This window comes from Phycodurus eques, chromosome 20, assembly GCF_024500275.1.
Source record: "Phycodurus eques isolate BA_2022a chromosome 20, UOR_Pequ_1.1, whole genome shotgun sequence".
Taxonomy (NCBI): domain Eukaryota; kingdom Metazoa; phylum Chordata; class Actinopteri; order Syngnathiformes; family Syngnathidae; genus Phycodurus; species Phycodurus eques.
Genome location: NC_084544.1, coordinates 13,728,139 through 13,748,476, shown reverse-complemented (window position 1 = coordinate 13,748,476; position 20,338 = coordinate 13,728,139). Strand labels below are relative to the sequence as shown.

The following is a 20,338-nucleotide window of genomic DNA, read 5'->3' as shown; positions in this document are numbered from 1 at the left end:
ATCGTTGTGTGACGTAATATTTCAACATTTCGATTAAGTCGGGTGCACCGATTTCCTCACCTGAGTTTACGACTTCAGGCATCCAATGCATTTTGTTCCCTGTTAGTGGGTCGGCGAACCAAATTTCCCAGTAACACGGAACGCCGCACTAGTCGGGCACGCCAAACGTCAAGATTTTTGCTAGCAACGGAGCTTGGAATGCCGAGCGAATGACAATATACATGTGACAAGAACGCCAGCACCACGGATTTCTTGTGGGACAAGCGTACAGGGCTCGCTGCTAAAACGGTAGACGTTGAAATTTAAGTAAAATGTGCAGTTAAAGAACCACATCCAGCTCTAATGGCTAGCACAAGTGCTAACTGCATAGCTGCTAAGATGGCGGTCAAATTATTTACATTAGCGAATGCTGCTTGCTGATTTGTTAACTTTATGCCTCCACTGGTTGACACATTGTCATACTTGGAGCAAAATATTTTAAATAATCGTAAATGTTTAGTCAAATATACGGAAACATTGTTTGCAGTGTTTCTAGCATGAGTATCATAATTTCTTCGCATGAAATAAATAAACTTCAATATATAACAGTATAAAACCCAGATTTGAGTTCCAAACATAGTTCAGAGTCGTGTAGCTCCAGTTTGTTAAGGTTTCCAAATCTCTTACTGTGTGTGTGGGTCGTTCGTGGGTGTTCGAGATTAAACATTTATGTTGGCTATTTACATGCTTTCCACATTGTGCATGGTGTCATTTCATGTTAACCCACTTTTAGGCGTGCTAAAAGTGCTGCCTCTCTTCCTCAGACAAAATAAGATACTAAAACCTGCGATCATGTTTGCATTTTTAAACGACAAATAGATTTTAATCTATCTACAAATAGATTTTAATCTATTTCTGTACCACATGCAAATCTGTTGTTGTTTTTCTTTGCGCAACTAAAATGTAGTTTCAAAGTGTCATGCTTCAGTTACAGGCGCAGTGGGCCCTTCCCCTAACATCATGTTTGTCATTTCGAAAACCTAACAGATGCCTCACACCAGACGGTACTCATCCTCTGAGAGAGACAGTCGCAGCAGCTATCATGATCGTTACAGAGAGAAAGAAAGGGATAGATGGCGCAGACATCGACACAGAAGATCGCCCACATACTCTTCGAGCAGTGACAGGGATCGGGACCGAAGGGGACGAGCTCAGAGACAGGATGCAAGTTATGTACGCTCAAGGAGGTATGTTTTTGTCTGCTCTTTTTTTTTTTTTTTTTTAACCCCGAAAAGGATATATGTGGATAATAATGCTGCATTCAAAACTACTGGGAAGTCAGAAATGATCTACTGGGAGTTTACAAGATCCAGCACTAAAGTGTTCTCATCAAATGTAAACAAAAAAGGGCAGATGATTGCAATTAACTGCTATTTGCTCTGTGCAGAGAAAATTTGACTATCAGCAGTCTGGATAACAAACCATTTTTTTTTAATGTGTCTTCATAGACATATTTACTGCCAGCTCTTTTGTCAGTGTTCATCAGATCATTCTTTTTTTCTCCCTTTCAATCAAAATTTTTTTTGGGGGGGGGGGGGGGGGTGTTCAGATTTTGGGTTGCAAAGCACTCCTGCTTAAATTCAACACGCACAAAGTGCTTTAAATTCAAAAGTACCATACCAGATGTGTGGTGCATCCTTTGAGGGGAGAACAGGTTTGTGAGGAGTTGGACAGAAAGCTTTAAGAGAGCAGGAGCACTCTAGGCAATCATATTCTGCATGCTTGACCCTAAAACGTTTGGTTGTTTTACTTGTGTGAGCACTTTCCTCTGAAGAGGCGTGCTTGGGGATGGTACAGTTGCTCATGCACAGGCACATACTGAGGCACGCAGAGTAGATGTATTTGAAAACATTCCCTCTGCGAGCTATGATAATGACCACCTTGGTGAATCAAAATAAGTAGGACGACACAAAATAAGCCACAAAGTCAAGACAGTGGCAGTAATGTAATGTTGTATCACAAAGTGATGGCGTACATAAGCGTTATGCAGTGCAGGTTAAATGCGGGACAGTAGAGAGAGGAAAATACTTACGTATAAATAATGGTTTCATATTTGATGTATTATGTCAATGAAATATCATTTTGCGTTTGTAAAAAATGATTTTGCAAAGTATAAAAAAATATTTGTCATTAAACTGCATTTGCACAAATATTTAACGTTTAGCATTCTACAGAAAATCAAGCGAGGCTTTGAGACTTTGGTGTTTTTCACTATAGAGGGATATGGATTTGAGAGTCATCTGCAAAGAGATGCCATGTTTTTTTCGTGGAGCCCATCAGAAGCTGAAAGCTTGGACCCACGAGGTTCTCCACAGTTGAGAGATGCTGATGAGAAAGCGAATTCTCCTACTTTGTCGTTAAAAGTTGGACATCTGACTTGCCACTTGTTTGAAATGCAACATAATTGTGTCCCAGTTGTCACTGACCTTCAAAATCTATTTTTGTGCTCCGATGCAGTCGAAGCTATGACAATCGCTCAACAGAGCACAGGCCGTTTGACCGAAGATACTGCGAGGGATACAGAAGATTGGATCAGAGCCGCGATGAAGAACGCGACCATGACCGAGAAAAGGAGCCACATGGAGCCGCCGAAAGTTACTATCCACGCGACTTCTCGCCAAGCATGTACGACTACCGGCGGGGCCGAGAAAGGGAAAGGGAGCGCGATGAATCATACCGACGAAAGGGCAGCAGGCGTAAGCACAAACGAAGGCGGCGTAGAACCAGGTCCTATAGCCCATCATCCTCGGTGAGTACAGCCAGACCTTTGAGAGTCTTTTAACTCTCTTCACCCTCTTTTTCTCTATCTCTATCTCTTGCGCTCAGCTCTCTCTGCCTCTTTCCTTCTCTAACCATTTGTTCTTCACAGCCCCTGGACTTGGTAAGTAGTGCAATCCTTCTGATTTGTTTTTCTTCTGCCAAAAGCATTTTATTTTGTTTTCTCTAGGCGTGTCACTTTGGGAGAACATTTTCATTTGAATGCAAACGGCCCTGACACATTATTGATAATGAACTGATAAATTAGTTTTTGTCAAATAAAAAGTTTGAAAAAAAAATGCTCTGTCCAATTTCCTCAGCTTTTGTGTTTGGGTCAAGTATAATTTTGTGGCTGTAGTCCATCATGATGTTAATTTATCGTGTGTTGGAGAATTAATTGTTGTTGGGGGGGGGGGGAAGAAAATGTTCTCCCAAAAATGCTAATGCTTAATTCCGATTCAACAAGATTTTATGTTTGGTCATATTGGCATTTAAGTATATTTGTTAAAATGCATTATTGTATCACCTCATGTCTATCCAGCAATATAGATTTCAAATGAGCAGGAAGTAACATTCCTGCTCATCGTCATGATCATCTTATGAAAGCTGACAAGTCAAGCTAATAAGCTCTGATTTTAATGTTTTCTTGTTTGGTCTTTGCGTTGAATGAATGGATAGATGTGCAAGTTGCTTACTTGTTTATAAGCAGCTGTGGTTTTAAAGGTAGAGGGGGGGGGGGGGAAGCAGAGGACATCATGTGATCTTTGACTTGTTCCCTTGCACTATATCCCTATCGTTATATATTTTCTTCACGTGGTGTCATGCGCGAATCGCCCCATGACCACCAAACCCACCAACAACTACATCAACGCCCTCCTTCGCCCTCCTCGTCTGCCTGTGCCGCCTGACGCCACGGCTGCCCCTGAATACCCCCATGTTCCCCTTGGTTGTGTCGTGACCTGCTGATGGCGGTTTGGGTGTGAAAACAGCGGAGCAACAGCCGGACGCGGGCACTGAGTGTGAGGGACGACGAGGAAGGGCACCTGATCTGTCGGAGTGGGGACGTCCTGCAAGAGAGATGTACTCACTGCCACTACTCTATCGTAACCCTTCTCCGTATGAGTATTAAAGCATAGAGCATTTAAATGGGAGTGCCTGATGATGATGATGATGCCTTGCTAGAACGCTCTTCGCTCTAGCTGAATTAGGGTGGATTGGAAGAACGAAGATTCTTTGAGGGACTTTAGATATGTTCTACGTTTTTTTTTGTTTTTTTTTGTTTTGTTTTGTTTTATTGGAATTTAAACTGTGGAGCATTTTTTTTGTTTCACGTTACTTTATAAAAATAGAATCTCACTTGCGATTGTATCTCACTTGCAATTGTTTCCCTGGTCAATTGCAAAAGCTAGCTAGGTTTAAGTGTTTTTTTTAATTTATTATTAAATTCTAGAAGCCCATGTTACTTTTCCAATTTGACATTGAGCTGGTTGTAGCTCACATACACATATGCACTTACACATCTAAATTTTAAAACTATGTTTTTAGTTTATTTTCCAATTTGGGAAGGGGGCAGGGGATGTGCCAACGTTTTGATGGCTGCAAATGGGTCATCAAAGGAAAGGGGCACTTCACATATCCCTTCCCTTTTTACCCTTCATGTATCATAGTGTTATTTATCATAGCTTACCTTTGTATTTCAAGCCTGCCCGATTGAATAGGCAGCCCTGTGTAAACAGGATAGGTTATAGGATGCGTTCACCTTCATAGATTCATTTGTCTAATTCTCCTGTTCTCTCTTCCCCCACTTGTTGTTCCCTTTTCCCCTCTTCTCTTTGTGCTATGTTGCAGACGAGATTGTCAGCACTTTGGGCGAAGGCACCTTTGGCAGGGTGATGCAGTGTATTGACCATCGCAGGTGTGTGGCAGTTAAAACGTGCTACAAAAGTACCGATGTTTTTTTTGTGTGCAATGAATGCTATTGCTGCAATTGTGATCAGAACAATGGCTGTCAGATTTAAAATGTGTATTGTTGCTACTTCAACTGCAACAAGCTATGTTCAAAGTGTACATAATTTGAATGATATGATGTTGCAGTTTGTTTTTTGTTTTTTTATTTGAATGTGGCCAAACATTCTCTTTTGTTTTGTTTCAGGGGCGCGTCCAGTGTTGCTTTGAAAATTATCAAGAATGTGGAGAAGTACAAAGAAGCAGCTCGCCTTGAGATCAACGTACTTGAGAAGATCAACGAGAAAGATCCTGACAACAGATTGTAAGTTAAAAGACTCACTGGTGTGGTAAAGCAATTGAAGGACCATCTTCTCTAAAAAAATCAACATTTGTCTTTGGAGCTTTTGTTATATCCTTGAAAACAACATTAAAAGAAAACCTTTTTGAGCATTGTAAAGAATTAACATACATTAGATGTTTGTTAACTACACAGATATTTTAATTGTAAAATAAAATTCCCCCAAGAATTCTAAAATATTTCTTTCTGCTTTGTTCAGACTGTTCTGACTGAATTTCGTGCTTGTTTGCAGGATAAACATGATTGTGGTTTTCATAATTTTGAGATATTGTGCTTGATCAGTATTAGTACCATATTATAATTGTACTAATGTTTTCATCAAGGGCCCGCTATTGAAGTCCTTCCATCCTGTTTATCTTGCAGCCTGTGCGTGCAGATGTATGACTGGTTTGACTACCATGGTCACATGTGTATCTCCTTTGAGCTGCTTGCGCTCAGCACGTTCGATTTCCTCAAAGAAAACAACTACCTGCCCTACTCCATTGGTCAAGTCAGACACATGGCCTACCAAGTCTGTCTCGCTGTGAAGTGTAAGTTCAGAAGTCTTCTCATTTTCAGGAAAGCAAAGAGGCAAATCCCATAATTTGCAAGATCCATCCATATGTTATACCACTTATCCTCACGTGGTGAGCAGGAGCCTATCTAAGATGACTTTGGGTAGGCGGTACGAGTACACCCTGGACTGGCCACTGGTTAGTCGCAGGCCACGATTAGACAAACAACCATGCACACTCACATTCACCCCTAGAGACAACATCCATCCATCCATTTTCTACCGGTTATCCGAGGGTGGGTCGCTCCCAATCACGCCCTTCCAGGTCTCACTGTCATTGCTCACGTGAGCATTGAAGTCCCCCAGCAGAACGATGGAGTCCCCAGCGGGAGCGCTCTCCAGCACCCCCTCCAAGGACTCCAAAAAGGGTGGGTACTCTGAACTGCTCTTTGGTGCATAGGCACAAACAACAGTCAGGACCCGTCCCCCCACCCAAAGGCGGAGGGAGGGTACCCTCTCGTCCACCGGGGTGAACCCCAACGTAAAGGCGCGAGCCGGGGGGCAATAAGTATACCCACACCTGCTCGGTGCCTCTCACCGTGGGCAACTCCAGTGTGGAAGAGAGTCCAACTGGTACCAGAGCCCAAGCTGTGCGTGGAGGCGAGTGCGACTATATCTAGTCGGAACTTCTCGACCTCACACACCAGCTCGGGCTCCTTCCCTGCCAGAGAGGTGACATTCCACGTCCCTAGAGCCAGCTTCTGTAGCCGGGCATCAGATCGCTAAGGTCCCCGCCTTCGGCCACCGCCCACCTCGCACTGCACCCGACCCCTATGGCCCCTCCCACAGGTGGTGAGCCCATGGGAAGGGGGACCCACGTTACCCTTTCGGGCTGTGCCCGGCCGGGCCCCACGGGCGCAGGCCCGGCCACCAGGCGCTCGCCTTCGAGACCCACCACCAGGCCTGGCTCCAGTGGGGGGCCCCGGTGACCCGCGTCCGGGCAAGGGAAAACCAAGTCCATTGTTTGTCGTCATCATAAGGGGTCTTTGAGCCGTGCTTTGTCTGGTCCCTCACCTAGGACCTGTTTGTCATGGGTGACCCTGCCAGGGGCATAAAGCCCCAGACAACAGCTCCTAGGATCATTAGGACACACAAACCCCTCCACCACGATAAGGTGACTGCTCAAGGAGGTGTAGACAATATCCTTCCAATGTTTTCCGAATATGGGAGGAAGCTGCAGTTCCGGTGAAAACCTGCCGAAAGCAGGGAGAGGACATGTAAAAACCCGACGTGACACTCCCCAGTCAAAATTCAAACCCAGAACCTTTCAAAACTACAACACTTACGCAACCTACACTTTGGATATTTACTAAATAATGAACATCGCCTTTTTATTATCACTTTGAACCTCTGAGATGCTCCTTAAACAAGTAAAGGCTACTACTCCCGAGTTTCAAGCTAAAACAGACCTGCTTGAGTTACCATTTTGTGCAAATACACCATTCTTGTCAAACCCATGGCAGTAAAAACAGCATATTTCTTGTCCTACTTCACAGTTCTCCATGACAATAAGTTGACGCACACAGACCTAAAGCCTGAAAACATCCTATTTGTCAACTCAGATTTCACAATGTCCTACAATGTGGAGAAGGTAAGACACAGTTGAAGAATAACTAAAGTTCACACTGCAGTGTATGATGCCCAATTCAATTATTATTATTTGTTTGATTAAATCAGATCTTTTTATGTAGTCGTTCACATTAGGAAAAAACAAATGCGACTTCTCCTGGAGATGGAACGCGTCCGTGACGTCACACGCGAGCGCACAAAACAGGACGTCACATTGCACATGCGCACAAACATGATGTGCCGTCTGTTTACCGAAGTAAATACAAGCCCTCTCGTAGGTCTCGTCATGACGCATTTGTGGTAATTTCCAGGAATTTGTGCTACCGCAGACAACATTTCCTTATACTTTTGAGTTCTAAAGCATCTTCTTTTCGCCACTGACTGTTTTCTGCTCCTTTGTCTGCCGTTGGCTGTTTCGTCGAGGTCGGATGAGTGCGCTGTGAGCGTCTCTACTGCACTCGTGTCGGATACATATCTTGATTTATATCCACATATGAAAGAGGCCTGAATATGAAAAATGTACTGTTATCTATGACATGAAAAAATCAGATCCATGTCACATTGGGCAAAAGAATCGGAAATGAACTGCAGTGTGAAGAGTAAACTTTTGTTAAGGTCACCCTAAGAAGCTCTCTAAAAAAAATTTGCAATTGTGAGTTTATCTGAAGAAATGTGAAATATCAGCTGGTACAGTTTTCTCTAATATACTGGAAATGAGCTGAAGTAAGTTAAGGAGCCAATTGTTCATGTTTGTTTTGTTGAACGATACACTTGAAGACAATGTTTTTTGTGTGTGTCAGAAACGAGAAGAGAGGACAGTTAAGAGCACAGCCGTACGCGTGGTGGACTTCGGCAGCGCCACTTTCGACCATGAGCATCACAGCACTATTGTGTCCACCAGGCATTACCGTGCCCCTGAGGTCATCTTAGGTGAGGATGACCGCAAGTAAACGTATTGAAATTCATTAACTCAGTGTAATTGAATTTGCTGGGGGAATTTGGATTAATGAGGAACAGCAGCTTTGTCTCAGCTGTCATTTATGCTCAAACATTTGCGTGTATGCTCTGTACTGGGACACATTGTTTTATATCCGTTTACGCCACGTTTTTGGTGCTCAGAAATGGGCTGGAGCCATCCTTGTGACGTGTGGAGCATTGGCTGTATCCTGTTTGAGTATTATCTGGGCTTCACCTTGTTTCAGGTACACTACTACTTGTCAGTTACCAATACAATATGAAGAGTAGGCATTATTCAGCAAATATCCGTAAAATATATTGATGCTTAATGTAAATGAAAATGATTTAAAAGATAGCTTTGGGTCATATTTGACATACAGTATATGATGAATGTGGTCACATGGCCGAATACACACGCCGCCTACTTCACTTTAGCAGGTCAAATGCATTCCCGTAGGGTGTATGTCCTTCCACTTGTAACCCCTAATAAAAGTCTTTGTTTTGTTTTATTTTTATTATGTGCGTTTTGAGTTGTCTAGTTGCATGATGAAGGATCTCTGTGTATGTCGGGACATGAGGTCGTGCATGACGGCGGCTCCACCGCAAAGTTCAAACTTCAGCGTAGTAGTAGATTTGGTTGAATTTTGAATCACCAAAGCAACACTTTTGCTTTAGACAAGGCTTTGGCCTGAGCACAAAAACCGCAAACGGGTGAGGTTTCTTTTTTTTTTTTTTTTTTTCTTTTTTAGTGATTAAGGAAAAGAAATCTGCGAATTGAGAAAATTCGGTGAGCACTGTATTGTATACCTAAATACCAACTACAGGGCACCTACTACAGAGAGAGAGAGAGCAGTAGGTTGCTGTCAGGCATACAGTACACGAATATTTAAGTTCATTTCAATCTGTTTCCATTAGACTCATGACAACAGGGAGCATTTGGCTATGATGGAGCGAATCCTTGGACCTGTGCCATCCAGAATGATCCGCAAGACGAGGTGCATACACTCTACAGGCTAATAAAAGCCTTTCTAACACATTTGATGCACAGACTTGTATAGGTCTGTCTGAATGGTTGTAATACACACTTCCAATGCGGACCACCTTTTTTTTTTTTTTTTAGGAAGCAGAAGTATTTCTATCGAGGCCGTCTCGACTGGGACGAGAGCTCCTCGGCGGGGAAATACGTCCGGGAAAACTGCAAACCTCTGAGGGTGAGAGCAGCGGGTGGGAAGAGGGGCAAAGAATGCAACGACTCCAATGTAACAGTGCGATAACAATGCGTTTGTTTCTTTTTGTTTGTCCTCCTCCAGCGATACTTGCTGTCAGAGGCGGAGGATCACCATCAGTTGTTTGACCTCATCGAAAGCATGCTCGAGTATGAGCCGTCCAAGAGGCTGCTTCTTGCAGACTCTCTCAAGCACCCTTTCTTTGACTTTGGGGGGAGCGGCGAGGCAGTGGGCAGTAGGAGCTGGGAAGCAAACCGGGACATCAGCCGGTGATCCGAAGCGCCTCCTCCAAAGTCTGGTACAGCAGCATTTGAAACACGGGGCAGGGGAACTCTTACGGTTTCTGTTGGTCATCATGAAAGCAGGGACACCTTCCTGCTTCTTCAGTTTCCACCTGTGCTGCCAAGCAAAGTGTGCCGAGATTGCCATAAGACTTGGGTTGGTTTCTCAATTAGGAATCTTCAATGGTCAAGGCTTCAAGAGGACAACTATGACGAACAGACTTGCGCACCCAAAGGAGCCCTCTATGCAGCTCTCATCTTCCTCCTGAAGTCATCCTCCTCCCGTCCAACCATTGTTATTTTTTGGAATAGCCAAGACTTTCTCAAGGAAACCGGTGCCATGCAAAGTCACTTATGGCGAACAAACGTCTTCCTCTCGGGGAGGGTTGATGAAGAAAGAGGAAAAAACAAGCATGCAGTCCCAAGTCGTCATCCCTTTGGTGCACACGTCACCCACAAGAAGCATCCATCACTGCAGAAAACATCTTAAATCCATAGTTACCATGCTCAAAGGTGGCAAACTAAATACTAATACGTCTTCTCATGGAATTTCCAAAATAATGCAAGCGGCAAGTGTTTGTAGAATGTTTAGTTTTTGATAATGAGCACTTGCGCCAAATTGAGATTTTAAGCATAAATGGATCATCTTGGCCATGAAAAGGCCTTTATTGTTCACCAGTAAGACGCACTCCGCACCCGCTATGGTCTTATTGATTGTGAACTCCACCACGCGAGACAAGAAGGTAACGTTTCCATGACCATGGCTTTGTTTATCTATTTGTTTGTGTGCGTGATTTGCTGTTTTGTTTGTACATTCTGGGTTGCTTTCGACATGTGGGGATGTGTGCGCCGGGTACGACACATTTATATTCATGCCCTGCGCTGTGACTTGTCGCTTGCCCAGGATGAGGTAATCGTCTCAAACTTAAAAACTAAACGTGTAAATTGCCTTTCCCCAGGTGTGATGATATATCACACCTGGGGTTGCCCCCACTGAAGCTAAGCACATGTCTGGTGGGCTGTCCAGATGCGATGCACACAACTGTTTTGATATTTATTTGTGTGTGTTTTTGGGATTCAAATCCATTCAAATAGGTCACAGTCCTCGCCTCCCATATATACAGGGATTGTTTTTTTTGTATGAAATTAAAAGCCTATAAAAGTGTATATATGTATGTATGATGTTGTAGAATTAAAGTCAAAGTCCTCCTTTCCCAAGGTAAACTGCTGTTGGAATTTTGTTTGAGGACTTGTCTTAAATCTTAATGTACGCTGTGGATGTAAGTCACTCACAAAATGTCCGGCATATTTGGCTTTTGGGTGAAATTTCCGGATGGGCCTCAAATGCATTTCAAACTTTACAGCTGAACTTAATTTGACCTTTTCGACATGTAATTCCAAGTATGCAGCGTTTCACAGAGGTGGGTCGAGTAGCCAAATATCGTACTCAAGTAGGAGTACCCTATGCGGAAGTCGAAGATGGAGTCGGAAAATAGACGCGCACATGCAGGAATGGATAAATAAAAGTAGCGAATGGGATGTCGGTCATTGTAACGGAGTCAAGGTATCGATCCTGCTTCACAGAAATACTGAAGTGAAAGTGAAAAGTAAGGTACATTTAAAGTACTCTGACGAGTACAGTTTATGGAAAATGTTACTTGAGTGAATGTAACGGAGTAAATGTCGCGCGTTACTACCCACCTCTGGTGTTTCAGTACTTTTTGAACAACTTGCGTTTCTCTAACAAGCAGCCGAACGGTAAAATTCACAACTGGTGTTAAAGCCATGAAGATTTCCACGGATGTGCGCTTGTATGCCCTTCTGTAATTCTTCCTGTCTCTCTGTATTTCTGTTGCAACTTGAAACGGACATTCTGTGACACTCCAAGCTCGATTTAGCCATTTACCAAAAAAAACTAACGAAAAAAAAACAAAAAAACGGATTTTCTGGATCTTTGACGCTGTCCTCATCGTACGACTACAACTCGACAACGCATAGCTGACGTTAGCTCTAGGTTTTAAAATTGTAATTTATTTTTCTGCTTTTGTGATGCTGGTTTCTCCCTAGAGAAGAAGGCCTGCCTCACTTCAAAACCAGAGCCATGTAGAGGAAGAGAAAAAAGTGAGCTCCAGGACTCTGTAGAAATGACCGAACTCTAACCCATCAAGATAATTGCTCTGTTTTACTAACCTTTTTTTTTTTTTTTTTTGGTTTTCTTTATGCAGTTACTAATGCAACTTTTCTTTTTCAGTTGAAATTGTGATAACTGCCTTGCAGGTTATTCACTTCATTTGACATCTCTTTCTCACGTCCCCCCCCACCCCCTTCCCGGTTACATGTACAAGGTACTGCTGTCACCTCGTCAGCGCCGGAAGCTCCAATTTAAAACCTAAGGGCGATCTGCATGGACAGGTGTGGCCCTTTCAAGTAAGCTTCCCCATCTGCTGACTCATTCTGTGCCAGTTCTGCCTTGCATTGATGTCACTCGCTGCCCTCATTGTCCAGTAATTTGAACGAGAGAGGGAGAGTGACGTGCGGTAAAACAGTTTGAATTCATTCAATTCAACAAAGCCAGTGCCACAAGATGAAAATGAAAAGCTGTTGGTAAGATTAAAATGAAAGATTGAAAGATTGATTTATTTTTATTTTAAGGCCAATCTCTTGATTGTTTCAATGTTTAATAATGTCGAGACTTTTGTCACATAGTCATTTCCACGGCAAACCAGCAGCTGCGGGGCTATTCTTGCTTTTATTGTCTTGCTGTTTAATTGGATGAGCAGGAATTGAGTCATCTGCTAATCCACTTGGTCAAATCCTTAAAAGGAGACTCCCATACACTAACACACACACACTCAAGCATTGGACTATTGGATGTGAATTAATCAATGGACCAGGTTCAGTTCAGCTCAAAGCGATACATTGGATGTGCTCTGTGAGGGCGTATACATACCACTTATAGGTGTGTTATTCTTATTAGAAAACGTTTCGGATTGCTAATTAGGTAGTCTGCAGGACACTCGTGTTACTCTAATGATTTTCTTCCTTTCCATTGACAGGAGAAATATTGGCAAAGCAGTTTAGGAAACAGGCGACACTTTGGAGGATGGATTCCATCTTGTCACTGGGTGCCCCCCTCAAGCAGTTCACCAGCACGTATGTGACTGGAAAGAGCAGCTTGCCCCCAAAAGGGGCCAAGGACCGCAGAAGCAGCTTCACGCGCCGGAGGAGCATCAGCAGGCGGAGAAGTATGCCTTGCACAGGGCAGGAAGTTCCAGACTCACACTGGCTCAGAGTGTACCAGGCTGAACTGAAGAGAGAGAGGTAAAGTGGTCCAAGTTGTACATTGGTGATCAGCCGTTATTTATTGAGTCATATAATTCTGCTTTATATACTGAATGTGAATAAGGATAACATCCGTCCCTCACTGCGGAAGTTCCATTTTGGAAATCGACAACAACAGCAAAAAAAAATGGTTTTGCTCTCAGATTTAAATGTTTACTTTGATTTGAATATTTTACAGCGACAGGAAAGAAAATACACTGCAAAATTTAATTTCTAATCTTATGAGAATAAGTCCATTTTATTTATTATTCTTTTTTTTCCAGATGAAGCGTATTTTTAACAAATATCAATCAACTCTTTTTTTCCCTTACATTTTTGTTGTGATAGTCAAACTTAACTCAACGTTTGTGGCGTTTTAGTTGGATTTTAAAGTAGCATAACAGCCAAACTGAAAAGAAAAATATAGACCACAAGATTAAAATCTTACGAGAAAACAGTACATTGTTTTGATGTTAAAGTGTCTTGTCAACAAATATCAAAATATACAATGCCATCTTAAAAATATGCAACTATTTAAAATCAAATATACAACTCTTCTTTTATGATTATGACTTTAATTTTGTAGTGTAATGGCCCCAATACTCCTTAAGATTGAATTTCTAGTTGGATACATTGTCTTACAATATAATTTATGAATAAAAGACAAGCAATGATGCTGTTGTGTCCACCAAATGTTTCCCTCTGATATGTTGTAATGTTCACCAAGCATAATTATAGTCCCCAATTTTTGGGCAAAATGTTTGACTGGGGCGGGGAAACTTACTTTTCTCAGCCCGAGTATTTGACCTTTCCCCCTTCCTTAGAATCTGACATCTGATTTTCCCCTCAGGAACAGTTATTACCGTTTGAACGATAAGTGCAATAATTCAAATACCTGTACTCATATTAGTAAAATGTCGTGATTTTTCAAAAGGAAATTCAGTGACGTATTTACTGTTATTGATCAAATTCTATGAAAATGACACATATACTCTCTGCCCTGCGGGTACAGATTATTGGAGCCTAGTTGCCAACCTTCTCTGCCTCTTCTTCTTGCTCCTAAATACGCTGCATCTCTACCAGTAGACCTCACGTTGTGGTACAAGCGTGGTACTACACTAAAGGCGTGCAACTAGATTCCAACTTGCCTGTACGGTATACTATAAAAACACGTTAAAAAAAAAAAAAAAAATCGCTTTAAAATCTGCAAAATAGCTCCTATAGTCATAACCCCTAGGGGGCAGCGTACATCCATGGTCTCATGGGATTAAGATGGTGTTGCTGTGATGTGTTAACCAGCCACACCAGCCTTCTGAGTTGCAGTTTCGACTGGCTTAAGGTTATTTATATTGGTGACTTTGCTGAAACATTTGGCCAGACAGTCTTGGCTTACCGAGGACTTTGCTCACACGAATAATCTGCTTGGCCACGTGCTGTACCTAATGCCGCTGTTTGTCTCAAAGGAAACGACAACAGGCCGTGCTCGCCAAGAAGAACGCGGAGCGGTCTGTCAGGAAAACCTACTTCAGGAGCCATCACTGCCTGCCTAGGGTGCGTGGGCATTATTTAATTAGAAAAATGCAATTTAAATATACACTACTCCAAGAAAAAAAAAAAGTTTGGGATATTCGACTTGTGAAATTTTAAGATGAACTTCAAATGCACTATCGGTGCACCCTTTTGAAGGTGAACTTAATTTGAAACTTTGCAATGCAAATGTACAACTGTTCAATGTTTCAGTACTTTTTGCACAAGTTGCTCTTCTCTTATATGGAACTGAATTTTAAAATGTACAACAGGTGTTTGATCCATGAAAATTCCAACAAACGTTCACATCCATGCCTTTCTGTGACTCTTCCAGTCTCTGTTCATGACAATGCTAGACAGTTTTAGCTCGGCGATCACTTCCCTCTGAGAAAGTCTTGTTTGAGGCTTCACAGTGGTGAGTTACTTTTGATTAATTGTTTGGTGTCGTTGATGTCGGGAAAACGCTGAGGTCAGGCTAACTGGGACCACAGGCAGGGCCACATGGAATCAGGGTCCCGTCCTCCGGTTCCAACACCTCAAGACTATGAAATTTAGGTAAAAAAATGGGGTTTTCTGGATAAATCATTTGATTTGTAAGATCAAGAATTCTAAAGGTTTTTTGGAGCCGAAAAATTGTCCAAGTCCAAGAAACGGAGATGGGAGGTAGAGCAAGTTCCGGTCACAAAACAATTTATTCTTAAAAAACATCAATCACAAATTCATTTTTGAGCATCATCCGGGCGGGAGAATACAGAAGTACTGCATGCCAAATACATTATGTTATTTGAATACAAAAATGCACTCCTCTCTGATTGGTAGGACTGATGTTATGCCTGGAATTGTTTACAAGTGTAAGCGAAATGGGACCTTTAATTCTTTTCTGGCATTTCCCACCACTGTAGATATATCTTTTTTTAAATTAGGTGCTGCACCTGTGCGGGGAATTTTGTGTTTTTACCGTACTGTGGACTCTAAATTGCCAGTAGGTGCGAATGGTTGTTTGTTTGTATGTGCCCTGCGATAGGCTGGCAACCAGTTCAGGGTGTACCCCGCCTCCTGCCCGATGACGGCTGGGATAGGCTCCAGCCCTCCCGCAACCCTTGTGAGGATAAGCGGCTCAGATAATGTCTGGATGGATGGCGTACTGTGCTAGCTGAGCTTTACACCCACATGTGCAGATTTTTGTCTTAAAGTCCTGTGCCTGTGTGTGGAATCCTGTGTACACGCATGAGAATTGGTGCTGTCCTTACAGTTCTGACCGTATGTATTGATAAGTTTCCCAATCCCGTATATGCGCAAGATACTTCCAACATTAGGCGAAACAAGTAAATGGCAGAATTGGACTGGCACAAAGCACCTCTAAGAACTTTAAACATCTACGATGTCTTTTGTTTTACACAAGATGACAATGTTGGATGTTTAGGTGAGTGTTTAAATGCCAATTCTAATTGAAGCAGGAAATGTATCGGGCCACTCATGGATCAAACACCTGTTGTGAATGTTGCTGTTCACAAGATAACAGCAAGTTGTGCAAAATGGATGTGCATTCAAAAGTTTAAAGCTCAAATAAAGTTGACCTGTTAAAGTCATTGTGCTGTTTAGGTTCACCTGAAAGCGTCCCTAACTTCTTATGAGTAGTTTATGTAAACAGCACAAAAAGTAAAGACATTTGAATTTTATAGATTTCGTTGTTGTAACAATGCTTCTTTGCTTTTGGTTAGCCTGTTTAAATGCCACATTTGTGGGTTGTGTCTAAGAAATAAGAAAAAATTGGCAAACCTTCTGTGCCAATACCGAAAGAGCAAAATTTGCTTTTATCTGTTGAATCTTGTTTACTTGATTGAAGTTTGAAAACATTGCTAATTCAACAATCAAGACCCCCAGTAGCGTGTTGGATTAACCATACACAGCCACAATCTGGCAATAATAGGCTTTTCAACAACAGTATAAATTGCCAAGTAGCATTGTTACCCCCCCAAAAAGACAAATTTCCTTACGTTTGGTGCTGTGTGCATTTTATTTCAGTCCGTTGTTGATAATCTTCTCTTCTACATATAGAAAACAACCACGACCAGAAAACCAGCAACGAAAAAGGAGGATTCTCTCTTTGGAGCCTTCCAGAGCCTCAGTCTGGATGGTGTGATTGGAGGTGTGACTACATCTGCTGCAGCAGGGGGAGACCAGTGCAACGTCATGTGAACCACTGAATGACCCCTTTACTGACAACAAGGAGCCAGCTGACAAAAAGTTCCACTTACATGGCTTGTCATTTATTTAAACACAAATGCCAAAATAACCGCAGCAAGATGACATTAAATGCAGCATCGTGAAGTAGCTGCCAATGTGGACATATACAGTGATAGACACCACAAAAAAGATTGGCTTCTTAAGACCAACTTTTATTTTATGTATATAAAAAAAATGTCACCAACCATTTGGTTGTTTCCTAAGATATGGAAGCTGTACTATTTACTTACATGAGGCAGGTATAATCCAAGAACGTGTGAATGAGGGGGGGGGGTATAAGGGGTACACGGTATGGAAAACATCAGGTTTTAAGTTAATCAAGTCCCATTTTTACATCATTCTCTCTGCTCCATCTTTACTTTGGGGGGCTTGAGGAAGGACCGGTTCTTCTTCTCCTTGCTCTTGCCTTTAGCCTGGAACGTCCTCCAACTGTCCACACGGCCATCTCTTGTTTCCTGTGAAGTGTTATCACACGATTACCAAAATGGTTAAACAACAACAAAAACATGCACTAAACTACATACTATTAAACAGTAAAATTACCTCGAAGTTTTTCTGCCATTCTCTGTCTCGCTTTGCTTTCTCTGCTGCTTCAATTTCTTCCTCTCTTGCCCGTTTCCTGCAGGAGAAGGGAACAAGTTGTGAATATTCAATTTGTTTTTTCCCCCCCCCTAGCATGCAACACTGACACTGACCTACCTTTCATGCATATCCTTTGCTTCTCGTTCCTTTCTCTTAATGGCAAGCTCTGCAAATAGTTTCATGGTCTGCTTATACACTGCTTGCCTGAACTGGTGGAAGAAAGAAGACATTACTTCTAGACCACTACATACAAACAGAGGTTTGACTGAAACACAGGCAGAGTTTGACAGCACTTACAACTTCAGGGTCATCCTCTTCCACGAGTTGAGGTTTCCCGTCCTTCTTTAACTGTTTCTTTTTCTCTTTTACCTGTAGTGGAAAAAGGATGACCATGATAACTAAATCCAATTGTAGTACACACAATTATGGGCATGAATTTTTTTTTTTTTTTTTAAACTGATTTCTAAAAACAAGAATTGGGTTTAAGTTTGAATTCATTTCAAGCTTTCAGGGTCAGGGTCAAAACTATAGACTTGCTCAAATATATACATACAGCAGCCAAAATAGATTTATGAATGGCGCTGAAGCTTCAATGTCTTGTCAAAGGCAAAATGTTCATGCCAAATTATTCAAATTCATCTCAAATCAACAGCTGCAAGGTTGAAACTTTGACACAATTGGGTGTTGCTGCAGGATAATGACGCAAGACTCATCAAAACTGGTTTTCGAATGGAATTGTGCAAAGGCCTTCCAAAAGCCCTCAACTAAAACCTTTGTGGACTATGCTCAAAGGCAGTTATGTGTCAAGAAACCGAATGAAATGTGAATCAATGAATTCTACCAATTACACCGAGAAGAGTAGTCCAATAATCCAACCAGAATTATGCTTACTGCTACAAATTGTCTGGTCAAAGTGAAACTTTCTTAAATGCCTTTTACTAAACATCTGGGAGGTAGAGTTATCCATCCCATCCATTTTCTGAGCCGCTTCTCCTCACTGGGGTCACGGGCGTGCTGGATCCCATCCCAGCCATCATCGGGCAGGAGGCGGGCGGGGTACACCCTGAACTGGTTGCCAGCCAATCGCAGGGCACATACAAGCAAACAACCATTCGCACTCACATTCACACCTACGGGATATTCAGAGTCTTCAATGAACCTAGCATGCATGCTTTTGGGATGTGGGAGGAAACCGGAGTGCCTGGAGAAACCCCACGCAGGCACGGACGGGGAGAACATGCAAACTCCACACAGGCGGGGCCGGGGATTGAACCCCGGTCCTCAGAACTGGGAGGCCAGTCGCCCAAGTACACAGCAGAACCCTTCCTGACATATGTTGGGTTAGTATGGGTGGCCACTTACCATGTGCTCCACATATTCCCTTCCTGCCTGAATTACATCTAAAGCCCTCTTCTTCTGGTCTGGATCTTGAAGGAGTTTGTACGCCTTGTCCACCGCTACAATAAACACAAACAAATTTAAACCTGTACAAGTGTTGTAACTGATATCAGGCACAGTAATGGCGAAACAGAAAACAATGTTTTACTTTGAGAACGCATACCTTCAAATGCTTGCTGTGCTCGGTCTGCATCATCCTGATTTTTGTCTGGATGGACCAAAATGGATAACTAGTGATAAAGGGAGTTGCAGTAAGGAAGATGAAAATAGAATACTGCAGCTTGATGAAATACGACAAACTTAATAACGTGTGTTTTACTTACCGCTCTGAACCTTTTCTTCAATTCGACATCTGTTGCATCCGGATCAATTTGCAGCACCTAAATACGCGAATTAACATTTAGGAATTGGAACAATAAAATGCGTGAAGGACGTAATTAGAAACGAGACCGTCAGCGAGGTTGCATGTCTACCTCGAAGGGGTTTAGATTAAAGTAGGACGAGCCAGGCCTGAGCAGTCGATCGATCTGCTGCTTGGAGGTTAACACAGAGTCTCTTTTCTCGATCTGCTTCACCTGTAATACACATTTAAAACATGCGTTTACGCCACAACAGAACGTTAAGTCTCACCAGAGAACAAACTATATAAAACGTTTTCCCAAAATATCCATTGTGTTGTCAACGGTGACCGGAGTCATGATCAAACGTGCCCAAACAAGGCGGCGCTGCACCATTTCGTTAGACTGAACATACGCATGCAAACCTAACAGTACACAAGTCTTACTTATCATTTGCGATGCAGAAACACTCACAACTGAAGACTACCCCATCGTTAGCACTGTTTAGCTAGTCGCTAGCTTAGTCACGTTTGCGCGAGGCCCCGCCGGCCTGCACCCATGAACACAAAAGCTCTACATGCTTCGTGTTGTTTAGACGACGACAAATTCAACAATGGCAACTCCATTCCACCATACCTCCGTGTAAAAGTTTTGAAATAAATCATCGGACCCAGCCTGAGAAGGCTCGCCGCCGCCGCCGCTCGCCGCCATCTTCGTCCCGATTGACGTCGGACGTTAACCACGTACGTCATCACGTCGCTCACGCCCCACATGCGCCATATTTAACGTTATTTTTACTTTTTGTATGGAGCGTCCTTGGACCTCTCACGCTCACACGAAAAATTAAGAGCTGCTCTCTGCTTTTTAATTACCACCTACATCATATTCTTAAGTATGGGACGAGTTGGAGTCAGTGTATGGTGTGCTGCAGCATGTTCAGTCATCAAACGAGGTTGCCGAATTGTCGGTTTTCGATACACATTAGCTAATACAGACAGTGGTTCATGATATTGCACAATGCATTATTAATTGAATTGAATTTCGGAAAACATAAAATACTTAAGAGGGTCCATTATACTTGGAATGGCTGTCATACAGCACCTCCTGCTGGTCAGCAAATGTAAACCCGCCCTATCGATGTACACACACGAATTTGATTATTATTATTTTTATTTATTCATGGCCTGCAAGTGTTTTTCATAAATTAGCTGTGAAATTCGTTAGCGAAAGACTTTTGC

At 42.5% G+C, this 20,338-nt stretch overlaps 3 protein-coding genes across 4 annotated transcripts; 2 read left to right on the top strand and 1 right to left on the bottom strand.

Moving 5' to 3' along the window:
* Positions 1-47: 47 nt before the first annotated feature.
* On the top strand, positions 48-12,100 carry clk2a (CDC-like kinase 2a). 2 transcript variants are annotated; one of them, XM_061665038.1, is made up of 14 exons: positions 48-288; positions 1,027-1,226; positions 2,497-2,788; positions 3,786-3,876; positions 4,645-4,711; positions 4,949-5,065; positions 5,465-5,631; positions 7,151-7,245; positions 8,024-8,153; positions 8,343-8,425; positions 9,096-9,175; positions 9,301-9,391; positions 9,491-11,808; positions 12,033-12,100. In XM_061665038.1, exons 2-13 carry the CDS (start codon positions 1,027-1,029, stop codon positions 9,677-9,679), a joined length of 1,602 nt encoding a protein of 533 aa, XP_061521022.1. In that variant the 5' UTR covers positions 48-288; the 3' UTR covers positions 9,680-11,808; positions 12,033-12,100. The 2 variants fall into 2 exon arrangements, with proteins under 2 accessions (XP_061521022.1, XP_061521023.1); XM_061665039.1 differs by lacking the exons at positions 48-288; positions 1,027-1,226; positions 3,786-3,876 and having other exon boundaries at positions 2,697-2,788.
* A 446-nt stretch (positions 12,101-12,546) lies between these two features.
* si:ch211-81a5.8 (uncharacterized protein LOC560648 homolog) lies at positions 12,547-17,331 on the top strand. Its single transcript, XM_061665679.1, has 4 exons — positions 12,547-12,646; positions 12,744-13,008; positions 14,472-14,559; positions 16,594-17,331. The coding sequence occupies exons 2-4, from the start codon at positions 12,791-12,793 to the stop codon at positions 16,732-16,734; spliced, it is 447 nt and encodes a 148-aa protein (XP_061521663.1). The 5' UTR covers positions 12,547-12,646; positions 12,744-12,790; the 3' UTR covers positions 16,735-17,331.
* Positions 15,270-20,317, bottom strand: dnajc8 (DnaJ (Hsp40) homolog, subfamily C, member 8). Its single transcript, XM_061665678.1, has 9 exons — positions 19,737-20,317; positions 19,236-19,337; positions 19,086-19,142; positions 18,926-18,992; positions 18,727-18,821; positions 17,662-17,733; positions 17,482-17,573; positions 17,326-17,401; positions 15,270-17,237 (listed from the first exon to the last, which is right to left on the bottom strand). The coding sequence occupies exons 1-9, from the start codon at positions 19,809-19,811 to the stop codon at positions 17,118-17,120; spliced, it is 756 nt and encodes a 251-aa protein (XP_061521662.1). The 5' UTR covers positions 19,812-20,317; the 3' UTR covers positions 15,270-17,117.
* Positions 20,318-20,338: the final 21 nt, after the last annotated feature.